At 38.4% G+C, this 17,699-nt stretch overlaps 1 protein-coding gene across 3 annotated transcripts in view; it reads right to left on the reverse strand.

Annotated features, from left to right (window-relative positions):
* The window catches only part of PTPRM (protein tyrosine phosphatase, receptor type M), an 840,737-nt gene that overhangs the window by 485,767 nt on the left and 337,271 nt on the right, over nucleotides 1–17,699 (reverse strand). For all 3 annotated transcript variants that reach the window (XM_025365055.1, XM_025365057.1, XM_025365054.1), the window contains exon 4: nucleotides 8,209–8,287. In XM_025365055.1, coding sequence (XP_025220840.1) covers nucleotides 8,209–8,287 — 79 coding nt within the window. The remainder of the gene's footprint in view (nucleotides 1–8,208; nucleotides 8,288–17,699) is intronic.

Below are 17,699 nucleotides of genomic sequence, written 5' to 3' on the forward strand. Positions count from 1 at the left end.
TTAACATGTTTCAGGTCAAAGTCAGTTTTGTTTTCCTTGGAAGGTAAGAATAGGCTTCAGTGGAATAACTTTTCAAGTGGAAAAACAGATTCAACATTCTCATCAGAGAAAACTAAGGTAGCCGCTACATATAAATAACTTTTAGAAGTCGACTGTATCTTAAGAAGAATGATATTCCTTTGGAGAAAAGTCCAAATTGTGTTCCCACATGTTTAAAATGAAAGGTTAATTCTGAATCCCACACATCTCTCAACCAAAGCACATGAATCTGTTATTATTCGGCAGAACATAATTCCGAAAACAATTCTAATTTGTGCTCTGTCACTGTTCTTCTTATTTCAATCACACTATTTAATACATCTTCATTAAAAATCTAAATTTGGGAGTGGTAAGCAATGTGTGACTACACAAATTAATAAGGAAAATACTATTTTTAAAAATAAGAATAACTTTGAATTTAGGAGGCCATATTATAAACTTTAATATTTAAAGAAATTGCTGACTTATTTCCTATTGTCCAAGTAATAATACAGGACAGTCTTGGATTTTGTATTCAATTTATCCAATATACAGCACATGGAAGTTTAAAAGGGCTTTATCTCTTTTTCACTGTATTATTTTTAAATTGGCATCATAATAATATGGCATGATTCTGTATAACTTTAAGATTTCAGAATTCAAGGTATCATATATCCCAGTAACTTTGTATAATGTTTCATTGCTACATGGCAACATATAAAAAAAGATTATACACCATGCCCAAGTGAGATGTGTTCCAGGACTGCTAGGTTGTTTTAACATCCCAAAATTAATCAATATAATATGCCAGAATATAGGATAGAAGCTATGTAATAATCTGATAGAGAAAAAGGATTTGCTAAAACCCAGCAGCATTTCTTGATAACATTCAACAACCTAGGAAGAAAAACGAACTTTCTTCCTAAAAACAAGCACTTACAAAACACCACAGCCAACATCATGCTGAAAGACTGAAAGCTTTCCTCCTAAGATGAGGAACAAGACAAGCACTTCTGTTCTTTTCGCTTCTATTCAACATTGTACTGGAGGTTTTAGCCATGGCAAACTAGCAAGAAAAGTAATAAAATTCACCTAGGTTGGAAAAACAGGAATCTGGATACCCTACTTGAAGACAACACAATTTTGTATAAAGAAAATCCTATGGATCCACCAAAAAACCAATTAGAGCTAATAAGAAAGTTCATCAAGATCTCGGGATACAAGATCAATACACAAAATCAATTGCATTTCTACAAGCTAGAAATGAACAATCCAAAAATAAAATTAAGAAAACAATTCTATTTAAAACAACTTCAAAATAAAATACTTAGGAATAAATTTAACAAATGAAGAATAGAACTTGTAATCTGAAAACTACAAATACTATTAAAGGAAATTTTAAAAGACTTCAATAAAAGGAAAGACATCCCACATTCACAGATCACAAATTCTGATAATCTTAAAATAGCAATAACCCCTCACCCAAACCAGTCTACAGATTCAACACAATCCCTATCAGTACTCCAGCTGAAACTTTTTGAATGAAATTGATAAGCTGATTCTCAAATTCATTTGAAAGTACAAGGGATTGGCTCGGCGCGGTGGCTCACACCTGTAATCCCAGCACTTTGGGAGGCCAAGGCGGTCGGATCAGGAGGTCAGGAGATCAAGACCATTCTGGCTAACACAGTGAAACCCCATCTCTACTAAAAGTACAAAAAAAAAAAAATTGCTGGGCGAGGTGGTGGGTGCCTGTAGTCCTAGCTACGTGGGAGGCTGAGGCAGAAGAATGGCTTGAACCTGGGAGGCGGAGCCTGCAGTGAGCTGAGATAGTGCCACGGCACTCCAGCCTGGGCGACAGAGCCAGACTCCATCTCAAAAAAAAAAAAAAAAGAAGAAATTACAAGGGATTCAGAATAGCCAAAACAATAATGAGAAAAGAACAAACTTGGAAGACCCACTGATCCAAATTTCAAAATTTACTAAAAAGTTACAGTAATCAAAATAGTATCATACTTGTAGCAGAATAGTCATATAGATCAACTGAATAGAATTGAGGGTCCAGAAATAAGTCTTTATTAATTAATTTTCAACAAGGGTACCAAGGTAATTTAACGGGGAAACAACAGTGTGTCAACAAATGGTGCTGGAATAACTGCATATCCATATGCAAAAGAATGAAGTTTCACCACTTTCTTACACCATACACAAATATTAACTAAAATAGCTCATAGACTTTTAAGTAAGAATTGAAACTATAGGCTGGGCACAGTGGCTCATGCCTGTAATCCCAGCACTTTGGGAGGCCGAGGCAGGTGGAACACCTGAGGTCAAGAGTTTGAGACCAGCCTGGCCAAAATGGTGAAACTCCATCTCTACTAAAAATACAGAATTAGCCGGGCTTGGTGGCAGACACCTGTAATCCCAGTTACTCGGGAGGCTGAGGCAGGAGAATCACTTGAACGTGGGAGGTTGAGGTTGCAGTGAGCCGAGATCACACCACTGCACTCCACCCTGGGTGAGAAAGAGAGACTCCATCTCAAAAAAAAATACAGAATTGAAACCATAAAACTCTTTGGAAAACATAGAAAAGCTTCATGATCTTAGAAGAATTATTAGATACAACTCCAAATAACAGAAATGGCATAAATAATGAAAGAAAAAAATGAAGACTGGACTTTATCAAAATTTAAACCTTTGTGCTGTAAAGGATGCCATCAAGAAAATGAAAAAACAACTCACAGACTAGGGGGAAATGTTTTCAAATCATATGTCTGATAATGAATTTGTATGTAGATATATAAAAACCTCTTACAACTGAATAATAAAAAGATAAATAACTCAATTAAAAATGAGGAAAGGATCTGAATAGACATTTCTCTCAAACATACATATAAATGGCCGATAAGCACATGGAAAGATGCGCAACATCATTAGCCATTAGGTAATCCAAACTACAGACAGGTGCCACCTGAAACTCACAAGGATGGCTATGATTTTTTTAAAGACATAAATATTCGCAAGAATATGAAGAAATTGAAATCATACACTGCTGTTTGAAATGGAAAATGGTGCAGCCAATTTAAAAAACAACTTCACAGTTCTTCAAAATGCTAAAAACAGAGTTACAATGTGACCCAGCAATTCTACTCCTAAGTGTATGTCTGAGAGAATGATACCCAAGAGAACTGATAACAAATGTTCACAGCAGCATTATTCCCAATAGCCCAAAGGTGAAAACAACCTGAATGTCCATCAACTGATGCATGCTTACATAAAATGTGGTATATCCATACAATAAAATACTATTCGGTTTTAAGAAGGAGTGAAATATTGATGTACACTACGACACTGATGAACTTTGAAACATGCTAAGTGAAAGAAGCCAGACACAAAGGGCCACATATAGTGCGACTGCATTTAAATGAATATGGAGAACAAGCAAATCTACAGAGACGACAAGCAAATTGATGGTTGCCTAGGGCTAGGAGTGGTGGCCAGAGTAAGTCAGGAGAATACAGTCTAGAGGCAGGGAACCTAAGGCCAAATCATGTTGACTTCCTAGAATTAAATCAAAAGGAAAATCCCAACTTTCCAAACCCAAGTGACAAAAGGACCAGAAACTACTTCCTGTGCACACTGCCTCTCCCCACTTTTTCTGGGTGGCAGATGAAAAATTGCAAGTACCTCCAATTGATCACCTCCCACAACTAATCAGGCTGGTCTTGGGCCAAGCTTCATTTGCATAGGAGTATAACTTTGTAACTGCACTTCAGTCTCTGATTGGTCGCTTTCTGCAACCAATCAGGTGTTTGCAGAGGGTGTAACTTTGTATCTTCACTTCAGCCTCTGATTGGTCCCCTCCCACAACCAATCAGACTGATCATGGACCACTACTTCAGTTGCATAGGGTGTACACCAGGTAACCAATGGGAAACCTCTACAGGGTATTTTAAACCCCAGAAAATTCAGTCATGAGGATCTTGAGCCACTTGCTCCGGCTGCTCCCATCCTGTGGAGGGTGCTTTCATTTTCAATAAATCTCTGCTTTTTGTTGCTTCATTCTTTCCTTGCTTTGTTTGTGCGTTTTGTCCAAATCTTTGTTCAAGACACCAAGGACCTGGACAACCTCCACCAGTAACAAGAGAAAATGAAGAATGACTATTAATGGGTACTGGGGCTTTTGGCGGATGTTGAAGATATTTTAAATCTGATTATGGTCGTGGTTACATAACTCTGTGAATAAACTAAAAACTATTGAATTGTACACTTTAAATATGGATCAATTATGTGAGTGATATGTCAATAAATCCATTAAAATTACATATGGTTTTTAAGACATAAAAATACATTATCAGTACCACAAGGTAATAAGAGAAATGCCCATATATGCACAGCTCATAATGTATTTAAGAACAGGAGACAACATTAGGAAGCTATTATAATAAAACGCCTCTTTTCTTGCCAGGATTATTGAACCAAATTCCAAATATATATATATATATATATATATTTTTTTTTTTTTTTTTTTTTTTTTGAGACGGAGTCTGGCTCTGTCGCCCAGGCTGGAGTGCAGTGGCCGGATCTCAGCTCACTGCAAGCTCCGCCTCCCAGGTTCCCGCCATTCTCCTGCCTCAGCCTCCCGAGTAGCTGGGACTACAGGCGCCCGCCACCGCGCCCGGCTAGTTTTTTTGTATTTTTAAGTAGAGACGGGGTTTCACCGTGTTAGCCAGGATGGTCTCGATCTCCTGACCTCGTGATCCGCCCGTCTCGGCCTCCCAAAGTGCTGGGATTACAGGCTTGAGCCACCGCGCCCGGCCCCAAATATATTTTTAGTGTGCATACCAAATGCAAAAATTATCTGTTTATCAGAAGTGGTTGTACGCTAGAGAGCTGCTGATTCTGCACAGTCATCTCCACATTTCAGGCTGATCTTGCATCTTATTGTCACTACATTAAAGTCAACTTTATGAGCAACTGTATACTTGTATCAGAATATGTAATATTAAAAAATGTTGTAATGCCTACTCATAAACCTATATGAATCCAAATAAGAGCCTTTACAGTGAAGCAAATGAGATTCAGCAATTTTGCAGCCATTTGGAAAGCATAGTTTTAGATATAAAATATTAATGCTGCTTTAGGATTTAAATTTAATGAACATCAAAATTCCAAAATAATTCATTATTATAAAATCCTGATAAGAAATCTCATAAAATATTACCTGTAAAGCTTTCCATTTTAAGAACAAACTATTGCCTTCTTTAAAATCTTTATTTGCATGTTTTCCCCATTAACATAGAGATTCAGGAAAAAATAGCTAAGGAAGAGCTATCATCAAAACCATTTAAGGCTTACAGTTCACAACGCTGTTGTACCATACATCACCTTGGTACAGAGCCTGTTTTGCAATTCTGTGCCCTCACAGCAGTTCCCAAAGCCAGTTAGGTATTAGCACAGGTATTCTCCAAAGGAGAGAACATAAACACCATTTCTATAGCCATAGGAAGCTATCTCCTATGGGAAGAACAAAATTGCATGAGACACGTTTTAGGAAGGCACTGATAAGCATGAAGTCTTTAGGTCTTTGCTGCACATAATGACTAAAATCCAGTAAAATGGAAGGGGCTACACTTCAGGAGCTATTATGTTGGCTAGTGGCCAGATGTGGAAGAAGGAGCCCAGGATATGTAATAGAAAGCCATGTGCAGCCTTGACTCAGCCACCACACCTGCACCCAGTACACCTGTCTCGCCATGAGCTCTGCTCTAAGAAACAAGGAGGCAGACTATTTCATTAGAGTGCTCAGCACTTAGTAGGCATGCAATTACTGGCTCTTATTTTTTTAACCTCCTAGTAAGAAGTGAATCAGAGACCATGAACTTTGTGCAAATTAGAAGATCTCATGGCACTTTTCTAGCTGGAGGCTATTACTCCAAGGATTTGGCTGAGTTCCAGCTCAGGTAATTGCATTCTGCTCCTAAATTTACCCTGCTGTTTCAATTAGGTACAGCCTTGATGGTTTTCCTGGGGAAATGGGAGGGGACAGGGAATCTTCTTGAACTCCCCAGTTTTGCTGACAACAGAAGAAAAGACAAATGTAACATGACACAAAAGTAACATCTGCCTTTGTAATGAACAAATGATTGCTTTCTGTTATCTTCAACGTTTGGCAAGCTTCAAAGCACCAAATAAAGATACAAGAGACAGCAAAACCCCTTTAGATGGAATTTAGACATCTGTGTTGCGATACCTTCATCAGGTAACAACCACACAGGCCTTCTCTATAAAGCTTACAAAGAGGGTCCTGGTGATCTATTCGAATCCATGCAATAAAAAGCTGAGCCACTCCTGCAAATGTTTCTATTTTTATTATTGTAGATATAGCCACTCTTTCATAATTTTGGGTAGGGTTCATCAGGAAAGACCCGTGAAATGTATGAACTAGCCAGTTTCTCTTTCATGCCAGAGATCCTAAAAATAAAGCAGGTTACCATCCCTCAGATGGCCAAAAATTTGAAGTCTGGTGACATCAATTTTGAACAAAGATATAGGGAAAATAAAGCCACCATGCATTGCTGGTGGGATTATAAACTGGTTCAGACACTTTTCATAGCATTTTGGCAGCATCCAAAAAAATTAAAAATGTGTCTGCACTACATCCCCGCAATTCAGCCTCTAAGAACACACTCCACTGAGGCTCTCAACACTGCACCAGGAGGCACATCCATAACGCTCACTGCAGCAATATTTAATATAGAAAAATGGGGGGGAACACTAAATGTTCATAAAATACTAGAAAAATAGAACTAGTAAATCCATATGATAGAATACCATAGATTGACCTAAAACATCTAACACTAAGTTAAAAAAAAAAAAAGTTGGAATACAGAGAAATTTGTATGGTTGGAAACCATTCATTAGCATTTACAAAAGGCAATCCTTACTTTTTTGCTTTTATAAACCCATGGGGATTATGAGAAAGAGTGTACACACACACACACACACACACACACACACATTTGCAGTGTTCAGTTCCTCGGCACTGTATGTTTCTCAGTAAAAGTTGAGGCCCAGCTCCCTTGACAGAGTGGGAAAAGTCAACAACTCACGTGCCTAGTCACACCAATTGCCAGGCATGAATGAGTGCGTGATCTAGCTGGCTCACTCTGACTATGCCCCTCAGGGTTTTGCACCTAAAGCCAAAGATGCCAAGGCCCAGAGTCAGTGCAGAATGTCTAGGGCAAGGGTCATCTTCCAAGGGTAAGGCGCGCAGAGACACAGCGCCAGCTCCCCTTGACCTCGCGGCTGGCTCCACTGCCATAGTGGTTGCTGTGGCTGCTTGCATAGCCTCACTTTGGGGGCCTGCTCATCATCTGAGTCTAGACTACCAGTGATATCAGGAATACCACTGCCCTCCAATTCTTTTTCAATAGGATGCCTTTTCTGCTTCAAGCAGCTACAGTCTATTGCTGTGTGCAGACTAGAAACCATAACAGGTGCAACAACCAGCTCACCACTGTGGTGGCCCCTGGGGGGCGGGGTTTGGGGAGAAATAGATCTAGCAATCTGCACTATTTTAAGGAAAAAGGTTCACATACAAATATGATAAACTGTTCGTTGTTCATAGTAGATATTTTTAAAATTATATGCTTATCACCAATTGTACTATTTTAAAGTACTAATCTTTAAAAGATGAAGAGCAGGCCATTTCTGGGATCCCCAGGTTTAGGTAGGTATCTTATATTTGACAGATCCCAGGCCTGTTTGCAGCTATATCATCTGAAACCATGTAATAAATACTAAGGAACTGTGCCAAAAACATACTGGACTTAGAAACAAAATGCAGATTCTCAATATTTAACCTTGTGCTACTACTGAAAAGGGAATTCCAAAGTCCATGGCAACAAATAAACAGGTTCTTTGCAAAGATGTCTGAGCGTGCCAAAGAATTCCTTGATTCCCCATTACTGAACCAAATTTTAAAATACTTAGACTTATACAAACCATGGCATTTACACTAAGGACATGCTTTCGGATTTCTGGGCTGGCAAACCAACACATACAGGTCTGTCAGGGAGGTGTCTTGGCAGGATGACCTCTTCACAGGTTTTCATCCCTTCTCTTCATTCATCATGTAAATATGCCCCCAATGATGTACCCAAATATTTACAAGTAAAGACAACTTACTACACGGATGTCCTAACACCTTCACCTCATCGATAGCGAGATAGCCTTGATGTCCAGAAGTTATCACTTCAAAAATCACCTGGAAAATTAAGAAAGATTTACATTATTTATTCATTTCGTCTAACTTTTTTCAAGTATCTGCTATATATAAGACATATAATTTCATTTATTCTTTCACCAATTCATTCATTAATGTGCCTAACATCTGCTAGTCAATATTCCAGGTTCTAGACTACAAAGATAGGTAAGACCCCACCCCAATCTTCAGGGAGGTCAATAGGTAGTGAATGAGTTACACAGAAGCCCAATTTAGAAAACCCACAGTGAAAGGATACTTCATGGGGTTGTGGGGGATGGCACGTACACAACAGGAAAAGCAAGGAAGCTCACAGGATAGTGAGTTGGCACAGACGGTAACTTGTTGGTGAGTAAACTGCTTGAATGGGAGATGGGGACATGGAGATGGAAGAGGCTTTGGGGTTCCCTCTCCACGAGTTTCGGCAAATAGAAAGGATTCCCCACCCAAAGCCAGAGTCGATCTTGTGAGAGATCCTGAACATGAAACAAAGTCTAAAGAAGACTTTTAAGGTTGCACTGTATGTTAAACCCACTGCCATACACACATTAGGATTGTAGTTGTTTTCCATCCAGAGACAACCTTAAGATTTAGATTGCTTTAGGTAATCTAAACCTTTTCTAAAGGTTCTGAAAAACTCTCTGACCACACTGGACCATGTGGGGTAGTAAGTTTTACATAAGTGAAAAAAAAATACAGTAAGTGTAATGAAAGAAGAGTGCAGGGTACTAGAAGAATACATACCCGGAGGACCTCCCATGAGGAGGTAAAATTTGCGCCAATAGCTGCAGGATGAGAAGGAGCTAATAGTGTGAGGAGGACCAGGCTCAGTCCTGGGCACACGTGAAGGCCCTGAGGTGGTCATGACCATGGCCTTCAAGGGGAAAATTGGGACCTACTGACACAAAGGTCAGCTGTGGCCGGGTTGCAGAAGACTTCACTTTAGGACAGAGGCACCAGGAAACACAGCCTATTAATAATGCAGTGAAGAGACTATGATAACTGAACATCAGACAGTAGAGCTATGAATCAAGAGCAAAACAATATAAAAATGTCCACAGTGGCAAAATCAAGAGGGCATTAGCTATTCTTCGATAATTGGAGAAGCAAGAGAAGAGGAAAAGGCCTACATGCCTGGAGGTTCTAAGAACGGTAGACTTTTTTGAGATGGTGGAGCCACTTCAGAGAAACTAAGGCAAAAAAGAACGAACCAGGGCTAGGCATGGTGGCTCAGGTCTATAATCCTAGCACTTTGGGAGGCCGAGGCAGGCAGATCACCTGAGGTCAGGAGTTCGAGACTAGCCTGGCCAATATGGTGAAACCTCATCTCTACTAAAAATACAAAAATTAGGTGGACATGGTGGCATAAGCCTGTAATCCCAGCTACTCAGGGGGCTGACACAGGAGAATCGTTTGAATCCAGGAGGCAGAGGTTGCAGTGAGCCGAGATTGTGCCATTGCACTCCAGTCTGGGCAACAAGAGCAAAACTCAGTCTCAAAAAAAAAAAAAAAAAAAAAAAAAAAAAAAAAAAAAAAAAAAAAAAAGAAAGAATGAACGAACGAACGAGTAAAAGGGTTATCAATTTTCTTAACCTGATTAATTGATTACTAAGTGTCAGTTGTCAGGCTATCATTTAAAAGATCCACATGAATGTTATTTTTACCTCCATTTACATACAGAATGAAACTATCTCACCAGGGAACCATGACTCATGATGGTAAGTCTTAAAACACAACCTAACCATTGCTCTCTTGGAGATTCATCCCAGAGAAATGTAAACTTTCATTTGTATAAAAATCTGTGCACATCGTGTTTACAGGAGCTTTATTCATAATAGCCAAACAACAGAAACAGCCCAGATGTCCTTCAACTGGTAAATAATACACTGTGGTCCATCCACAGTATTAAATACTACTCAGCAATAAAAAGGAGTGAATTAATGATGTACCTAACAACTTGGGTGAACTTCCCCATAGCTATGCTGAGTGAAAAACACCAATCCCCAAAGATCATGTACTCTGATTCCATTTATGGAACATTTTGTAATGTTAAGATTTTAGAAATGGAGGACAAATTAGTGGTTGCCAGGGGTAGGAATGGAGGAAGATGAGGCAGAAGGGAGATGGGTTTGCTTACAAAAGGACATCACCACCACTCCTTGTGCTGGTAGAATTGTTTAGCATCTTCAATGCGGTGGGAGATACACAAGCCTACTCAGGCAACAAAATTGTACAGAATTGTATATATTTGTACAATTGTACAGAAGACAATTGTACCATAGTTTTGTAAAATGTTAGCATTCTGGGAAATGGCATAACATGTACTCAAGAGGATCTCCTTTTTTTCTTACTACTGCATGTGACTCTACAATGGTTTCCATTACAATTTCAATTTATAAAAGTAATTATAAGTTAACATTTACTAAGCACATATGTTACATACACTAGGAAGATATCATTCCATTATCTCATTAGTTCATACAAAATCAAGAATTTCATGTTTCAAAAAAAAAATGAAAAACTTTAGATACAAAGTAATTGTCCATAAATGCAATGAGTCTATCATAGATACAATCTTTAAACTCAATTTTTCTGACTCCAAATATGATGTTTTCACTTCTAAACATTGCTCAGAGAAAAATTTTGATCCTAGGCCTGCATTATTTCGTGTATGCGATGGATGTGAACCTGGAGAAAGAAATCAGCAGAGCCTAGAGTGGAAAAGCTCAAGAGGCTTCCTAGAGCGCAGGGACAGAGCCATCCCAGAAACTCTTGCTAGACTAGATGACACTGTGCCACAACACTAATACAGTAACATATAACACAGGGGAGAGGAAAGGCACAACAGAAAAACAGAAATGAAATAAAACTTCATCCTGTTTGTAAGTTTAATAAATTGTTTCCACTGCCAATACAAGAGAAAGGAAGATCTGCACGGATATTCCTGCAATGGGACCCTGCTAATTTCTCTCTCTACTACTAAAGTCTATAAGAAGACAATTGGGAGTACAAAACGTAAATGAATATTGAGAGCAAGTAAAGGAAAAAGCATTCCTGAGGCCCTCAAAACAGGTCCCCTGAATAACAGTCACATCCTGTCTCCCGGGAAACAGCTACCATTGGCACTGCAGGAACCTGCAAGCTGCTCTGATACAATGGCTACTGCAGGGACAGCCGAGGGGTGGCTGCTGATGCCACCACTACCAGCCACACAAGAGCACGGTTGCTGTGGTTAGGAAAATGTATTTTGAAAACCAAATGCAGAAATGTTCATCAGACCTTCCTTCATTCCACTTGCCATCCTCTCTTCCTTCTTCCTTCTTATTCATTCACGCATTCATTCATTCAATGAACTCAAGGCTCTACTGAGTGCCACCCCTCTGCCAGGCACTGTGATAAGCACTTAGAATACATCATGGATAGAAGAGCGGAAGAAATCTTTCCTCATCAAAACTAACTTTCATATTGAAATTTTATTTTGCTTTATTAACTACAATGGCTGAAGCTTCTAGTAAACATGGAATTATCCTTATTCTTTGAAGGGAATGCATTACCTTTTAGAACACAGTGTACATGTGAGACATGCTCATGTGGATCGACTTTTAATTTGATATGTATGTATAAATTTAATCCATAATGTTTTGTTTAAACCTATACAGGGCCATACCCCTACCAAAGCAAAAGACAGTGCAAAAAAAAAAAAGGCAGAGACGATCTGAGACCTGGAAGAGCCATCTAGACTTCTCCAGATCTGTTTTTCATCCACCATGTCAAAGAATGGGTGACTCTCAGAAGTTTTACGCTAAGAAATTCTGAGTCTTTTAGTCCACATATTTATAAAATATCTACCACATGCTTTGGAGTATCTAAGCAATGCAGACAGTTTTATAAAATGTAAGCTTTAGTTAAGGAAAAAACAAGAAACATGAATGATGAAAGAATAGAACAAGACAGCAATGGCCAAATGACAGATTCAAAAAACACAGCTCATAGCAATGGGATCCTTCCCTGCCACAGAATCATGCCTCTTCCTCCCTAAACAAGCCAGGAAACCTGTGACACAACTCATGGATTTCCCAGCAACTATCTGCCTTCATCCCTATGGACTAGAGGCAAAGACAGTCTCAGAAACAAGCCAGTGCGCCCCAGATTTCCCAGCAAGATGACTTGTCAGCAAGGCCTAAAGAATTAAAGACAAGCTTCTATTTGCAATTTTATTTGCTCCCCTCAGTCTTCCAACTAGAATATCAAGAGGCAAAGAAGGGCAGCATCTGATTACAAATACGTTTCCTGCCCCCTCTGAGTTTAATTAGAAACTTTAAAAAGTAAACTTCTCAAACTTGGCAGGTTCAAGCACTGACTTAAAGCGCTAATTGCACAGTCAAGAAGAGAAAAACATTCTTTGTTGATCCGTTTATGTGTGCATGCCTACCCATACATACATACAAAATTAATACATAATATATAAATAAAAGTTTCTTATGTCATACATTTAAAGTGTGTCACAAGTTTGAAGCAATAACTTCTATGTTTATTAAAACCATTTTCTAGTTCTTTCTTAGAAACTTGTTAAGGGACTTATGAGTACAAGTTTTATTAGCTGCTTCATCAAGTTTACAACTTAGTATACAACTGTTTCAATACATACTACAATTAGAAAGTAGGCATGAGCTGTACTGGAGAGTTTCCTATTGTGAAATAAATATGACTAAACAAAGCTATCTGAATTTAGATGCTATACAATAGTCTGAGATTACCTATTTTAAACACCCAACCATTAAGAGATTTCCCTTTGTTTTTTTTTCTAACAAACAAGAGGATTAAAACATGCAGCTCAGGCCGGGTGCAGTGGCCTGTAATCCCAGCAGTTTGGGAGGCCGAGGCGGGTGGATCACAAGGTCAAGGGATCGAGACCATCCTGGCCAACATAGTGAAACTCCATCTCTACTAAAAATACAAAAATTAGCTGGGTGTGGTGGCGTACGCCTGTAGTCCCAGCTACTCGGGAGGCTGAGGCAAGAGAATCACTTGAACCCAGAAGGCAGAAGTTGCAGTGAGCCAAGATCATGCCACTGCACTCCAGTCTGGCAACAGAGTGAGACTCCATATCAAAACAACAAACAAACAAACAAACATGCAGCTCAAAAGATGAGGGTCATCTTAAATACGTTTCTTATAAAGAGATTTTGGAATTCTTTTCAAGGTTCCATTGTTGTGAACTCTGGATATCCGGCAAATTTTTCATTATGTATACCTTTCTAGCCAGTGCCCTTATAAGGTGTCAAAAGCAAAATTAATCTTTTTTTGTCAAATAAGGAACTACTCTCAGGTATTGCTCTAGTGAAGTATACCAAGTGTGTGCAGAACCCAGTGGGAATCACAGGAATGTTTGAAAATGCCAGCATCCAGGTCGAAAAAGATTGAGGTCAGAGGAAACAGTAACATGAGAATACCAACAGTACCATTGGAAAAGGAAAAAAGAAACGTGTAAGAAATTGATCTGGGAATGTGTCATGTTCATTTTTATGAAACAGAACAAAATATATTGAAAATATTCTATATTAGAAGGTTCGAATTTCTTATGGAGCCATGTACCAACTTTTTCTTCAAAAAGAATAATTTAGTAATTTAAAAAAACCTATTTATTTGTATACTTCCATGTCCCAGGTATTCTTTGCATACATTATCTAATTTTCCCCCGTCAATTATGTGAGGTGGGTCACATTAGCTCCCTTTCAGGGACAAGTAAGCCAACTTAGAAAGGTTAGGTAATTTTTCTGAGTCCACACAAGTAGTTACAGGGTTGGGTCTATTCCTAGATCTATTTTGCTTCCAAGTCTGGACTATTTTCATGTTGCCAAACTGCCTAACTAGCAAGTATGAGAGACTATATGTATATAGAATACATATACATACATACATATGTATATATACACACACGTCTCTTTTAATGTATAGATACCCAGGTTCTAAAATTTTTACATCCAGATTTATAAGAAATATAGCAATTGGGAAGAGTGATATGGCACAGTTTTGACAACATGAAGTTTAATAAAAGAGCTGGCAAACTACAGCCCATGGCCAAATCTGTCCCACCACCTGTTTTTATATTGCCCACAAGCTAAAGATGGTTTTTATAGTTTTCATGGGTAGGAGAAAACAGAAAGAAGACTATTTTGTGATACATGAGAATTATATGAAATTCAGATTTCAATGTCCATGAATAAAGTTTTATTGGAACAAAGCCACGTTTATTCATTTACATGTTGGCTATGGCTGCTTTCATACAACAGCAACAGAGTTGAGTAGCTGCCACAGAGAGCGTTTGGCCTGTAAAGCCTGAAATATTTACTATCCAGCCTCCTGTTTTTAGAGAAAACTTTCCTGCTTGGCTCACCCATGCACCATCATTACTCTGGTTAACAAAAAAGCCCATGTCAAAAGCAATACTTTATCACAGCTAAATACAATATGCCTTGCGCTCCACGGGTGAGCCTCACATTCCAGCAATCAGAAGACCCTATCCCTGGCTTGCCTTGTTTTCAATTATATTACGTGTGTGGTTTTCTAAATACCCACTTAAGTTTGTAATATCATTATCAAATGTTTAAAATACATACTTGCAATATACCAAAACAAAGCCAGAAAAATTAATTACTTCATAGGCCTCAAAATATCAGAAAAATTAAAAATAAAATAAATAAAATAAAACCTAACTCATTTAGAAGTCAAAAATCTTCTATAAAGACACTGAACTACTGAGAATTAGTAACACTTCAATGTTAAAACCTACCCTAAGATCTCATTTTATACCCTCTTCTTTGGTGTTAGCTAAATTTGGACTAAATGGTTTTTGTTTGTTGTGTTTACTGAAACATTTTTAGGAAAAATGTTTTTGCCCTTTAGCCCAATGTAAATTGTGATTATTTTAAAAGCTGTGGGTCTGAATCACAGTCATGTTATTATGAAATAATTTTGTCACAACACAGAACTTAGTTTTGTATCACTTTTTTTGGACTTGGCTTGACAGAAAATACAGTCAATCCTCATTATTCAAGGCTCGTATCTGTGAATTTGCCTACTTCCTAAAATTTATTTGTAACCTCCAAAAATCAATACTTGCAAAGCTTTCATGGTATCTGCGGACATGCACAGAGCAGCAAAAAATGTGAGTTGCTCAACACACATGTTCCCAGCTGAGGTCAGGCAGGGCAACGTTCTGTCTTGTTTCAGCTCTGATACCATAAAAGAGTATCCTTACGGGGGTCTAGTTAGTGCCATGCTTTTCCATTTTTGTGCTTCTTGTTGGTGATGTTGCTTTTTAAAATGAACCCAAGTACAGTGCTTCCGGGCTGTCTAGTGCTCCTGAGAGTGCAAGGAAGCGAAGACAAGCCTTAAGGAAAAAATATCCGTTAGAGGCACTCCAGTCAGCATGAGTCACAGTGCTATTGCCCTTTGCCATAGGTTCAAAGTTAATGAATCAACAATATAAATATGGCATCTTTCAACAGAAACACATATAAAATGAGGTGATGTATTGATCAGTAAACAAAAACATTACAAAAACAGTGTGACCGAAGGCTCATAGGAACCTAACCCCGTATTTCCTATCGAAGTAGTTCCGTATTCACTAATTCACTAATTCACTATTCACTAATTCTCTGTGATTTTACAGAACACAACTGCTGCAAATAACTGAGAATCAACTCTCTTCATGTGATGTGGTTCACTCTGAGTCTCCATTTCAAAGCACTCTTTTGCTGATAACTTCCAGATATTTGCAGCCCTGGGATGTAAGAAAATGTATAATAGAGAGAATCAACATTCATTCAGTCTCAACTAATAACATTGCAGGAGACAAGATGTTGTATCCCTATAGCCTTTGGAGACTGTGGGAAAAGCCATTTGCTTTTAGAGAGGAAACAACTGGTTAACCAATAGTTTAAACTGACTATTGCTCTCATTTGCTCATGAAAATCCATCCTGGATGCTGGTCTCTGAGAGGTTTGACATCAGGCTATCCTTCAGATGTCTGCCAAACAAGAGAGATGGGGAAGCAGTTTAACACCACAGCCTCCCTGATCCTCCCTGCTTCAGTGAAGAGCAAAATTAGCTTTCCATGCTGCCACTTTTCCTTGCTATGTGTAAGCAAAGAAAGGGGATTTGCTTACCAACAGATACTTACCCAGGAAAATGTGCTGGTGGAAGTCATTAGTCAGTTCCCTAGAACAAAGGGGATTAAACGTTGGTCCTCCCACACATTACCTAGTCTATCCTTCTGGTTTTGATTTAAATGAAATGCAAAGGTGGGTCACACCCATTTACAAAAACTTTATCTTGTTTGTGTCAAATGAGTTACATAAAAATAGAACATATAAAGTTTCTGTAATATTAAAGAGTCCAGGCAAAACCACAAAACATGTCACATTAACAATCATGAGCAAAATATTCAAGCATTTGTATTTGTATTGACATGTTATCAGAAAATAAAATAAAAATCTACTTTGGGAAAGGTAAAGGCACTCAAAAAAACAGCCAAATTTGCAATGGAGCTAATTATTAGTGCTTGCAATGTTATTTTTAAATGTCTTCACCTGTTTTTCCTACCAATAACGCAATCATCCTCACTTTTGTTTTCTCCTTCCCTTTAGAGAAAAGTATGATATAATCATAGGTCATACACTCATTCAACAGGCCATGCACAGAAATTAAGATAGAGGAAAAAAACATGGCTTAGAAGTCATAAAGAACAGGACTGATATGTATATAGCAGCAGACCATGCAGAGATTAAGATGGTAAACAATAGAAGTACTTATCCTTTATCATTACATAAGAAGTACAAGTTAAGAATGAAATTTAGAGATGTGGCAAGTTTTAAAAAATAATGAAAAATAAGATCTTTGAGGATGAAAAAAAACATCATGCAAATTGTTCTACTTCCTAAATACCATTCTAAGTCAATATTAAACTGGCAACCTACTGTGTCCCCAGTGGTTTCTTGAAACATATTGTCTTTTTTAAGCACAAAATGCAATTGGGGCACCTACTAGACTAGCTTTCCTGCTTGAGACAGTGATATTTCACTGCCACAGCAAATTCCCCACATCCTCTGGAGGCATGAAGCAATTCAATTGTCTTGCACTTGGAATAAGGGCCATAGCCAAGGAATTTATGGAGTCAAAGTATGTTCTATTTTTCAACTGGCACATATCAGTATTTCCCAAGTGTACTTCAGGGAACACTAGTCTCAAGAAATACTCTGCAAAGCCCAAAGTCTGGCCCCAGCTGTGCACCCACACTCACCACTCACCATATGTCCTTCCTAGAGATTCAAAACCACTCCTAGCCTCCGAAATGGCCGGCAGAATGGCAGCAGTGTTTAACCCAGTGCTTCTTTCCATTTGGTCAACTAAG

This window comes from Theropithecus gelada, chromosome 18 (genome assembly GCF_003255815.1).
Source record: "Theropithecus gelada isolate Dixy chromosome 18, Tgel_1.0, whole genome shotgun sequence".
Lineage (NCBI taxonomy): Eukaryota > Metazoa > Chordata > Mammalia > Primates > Cercopithecidae > Theropithecus > Theropithecus gelada.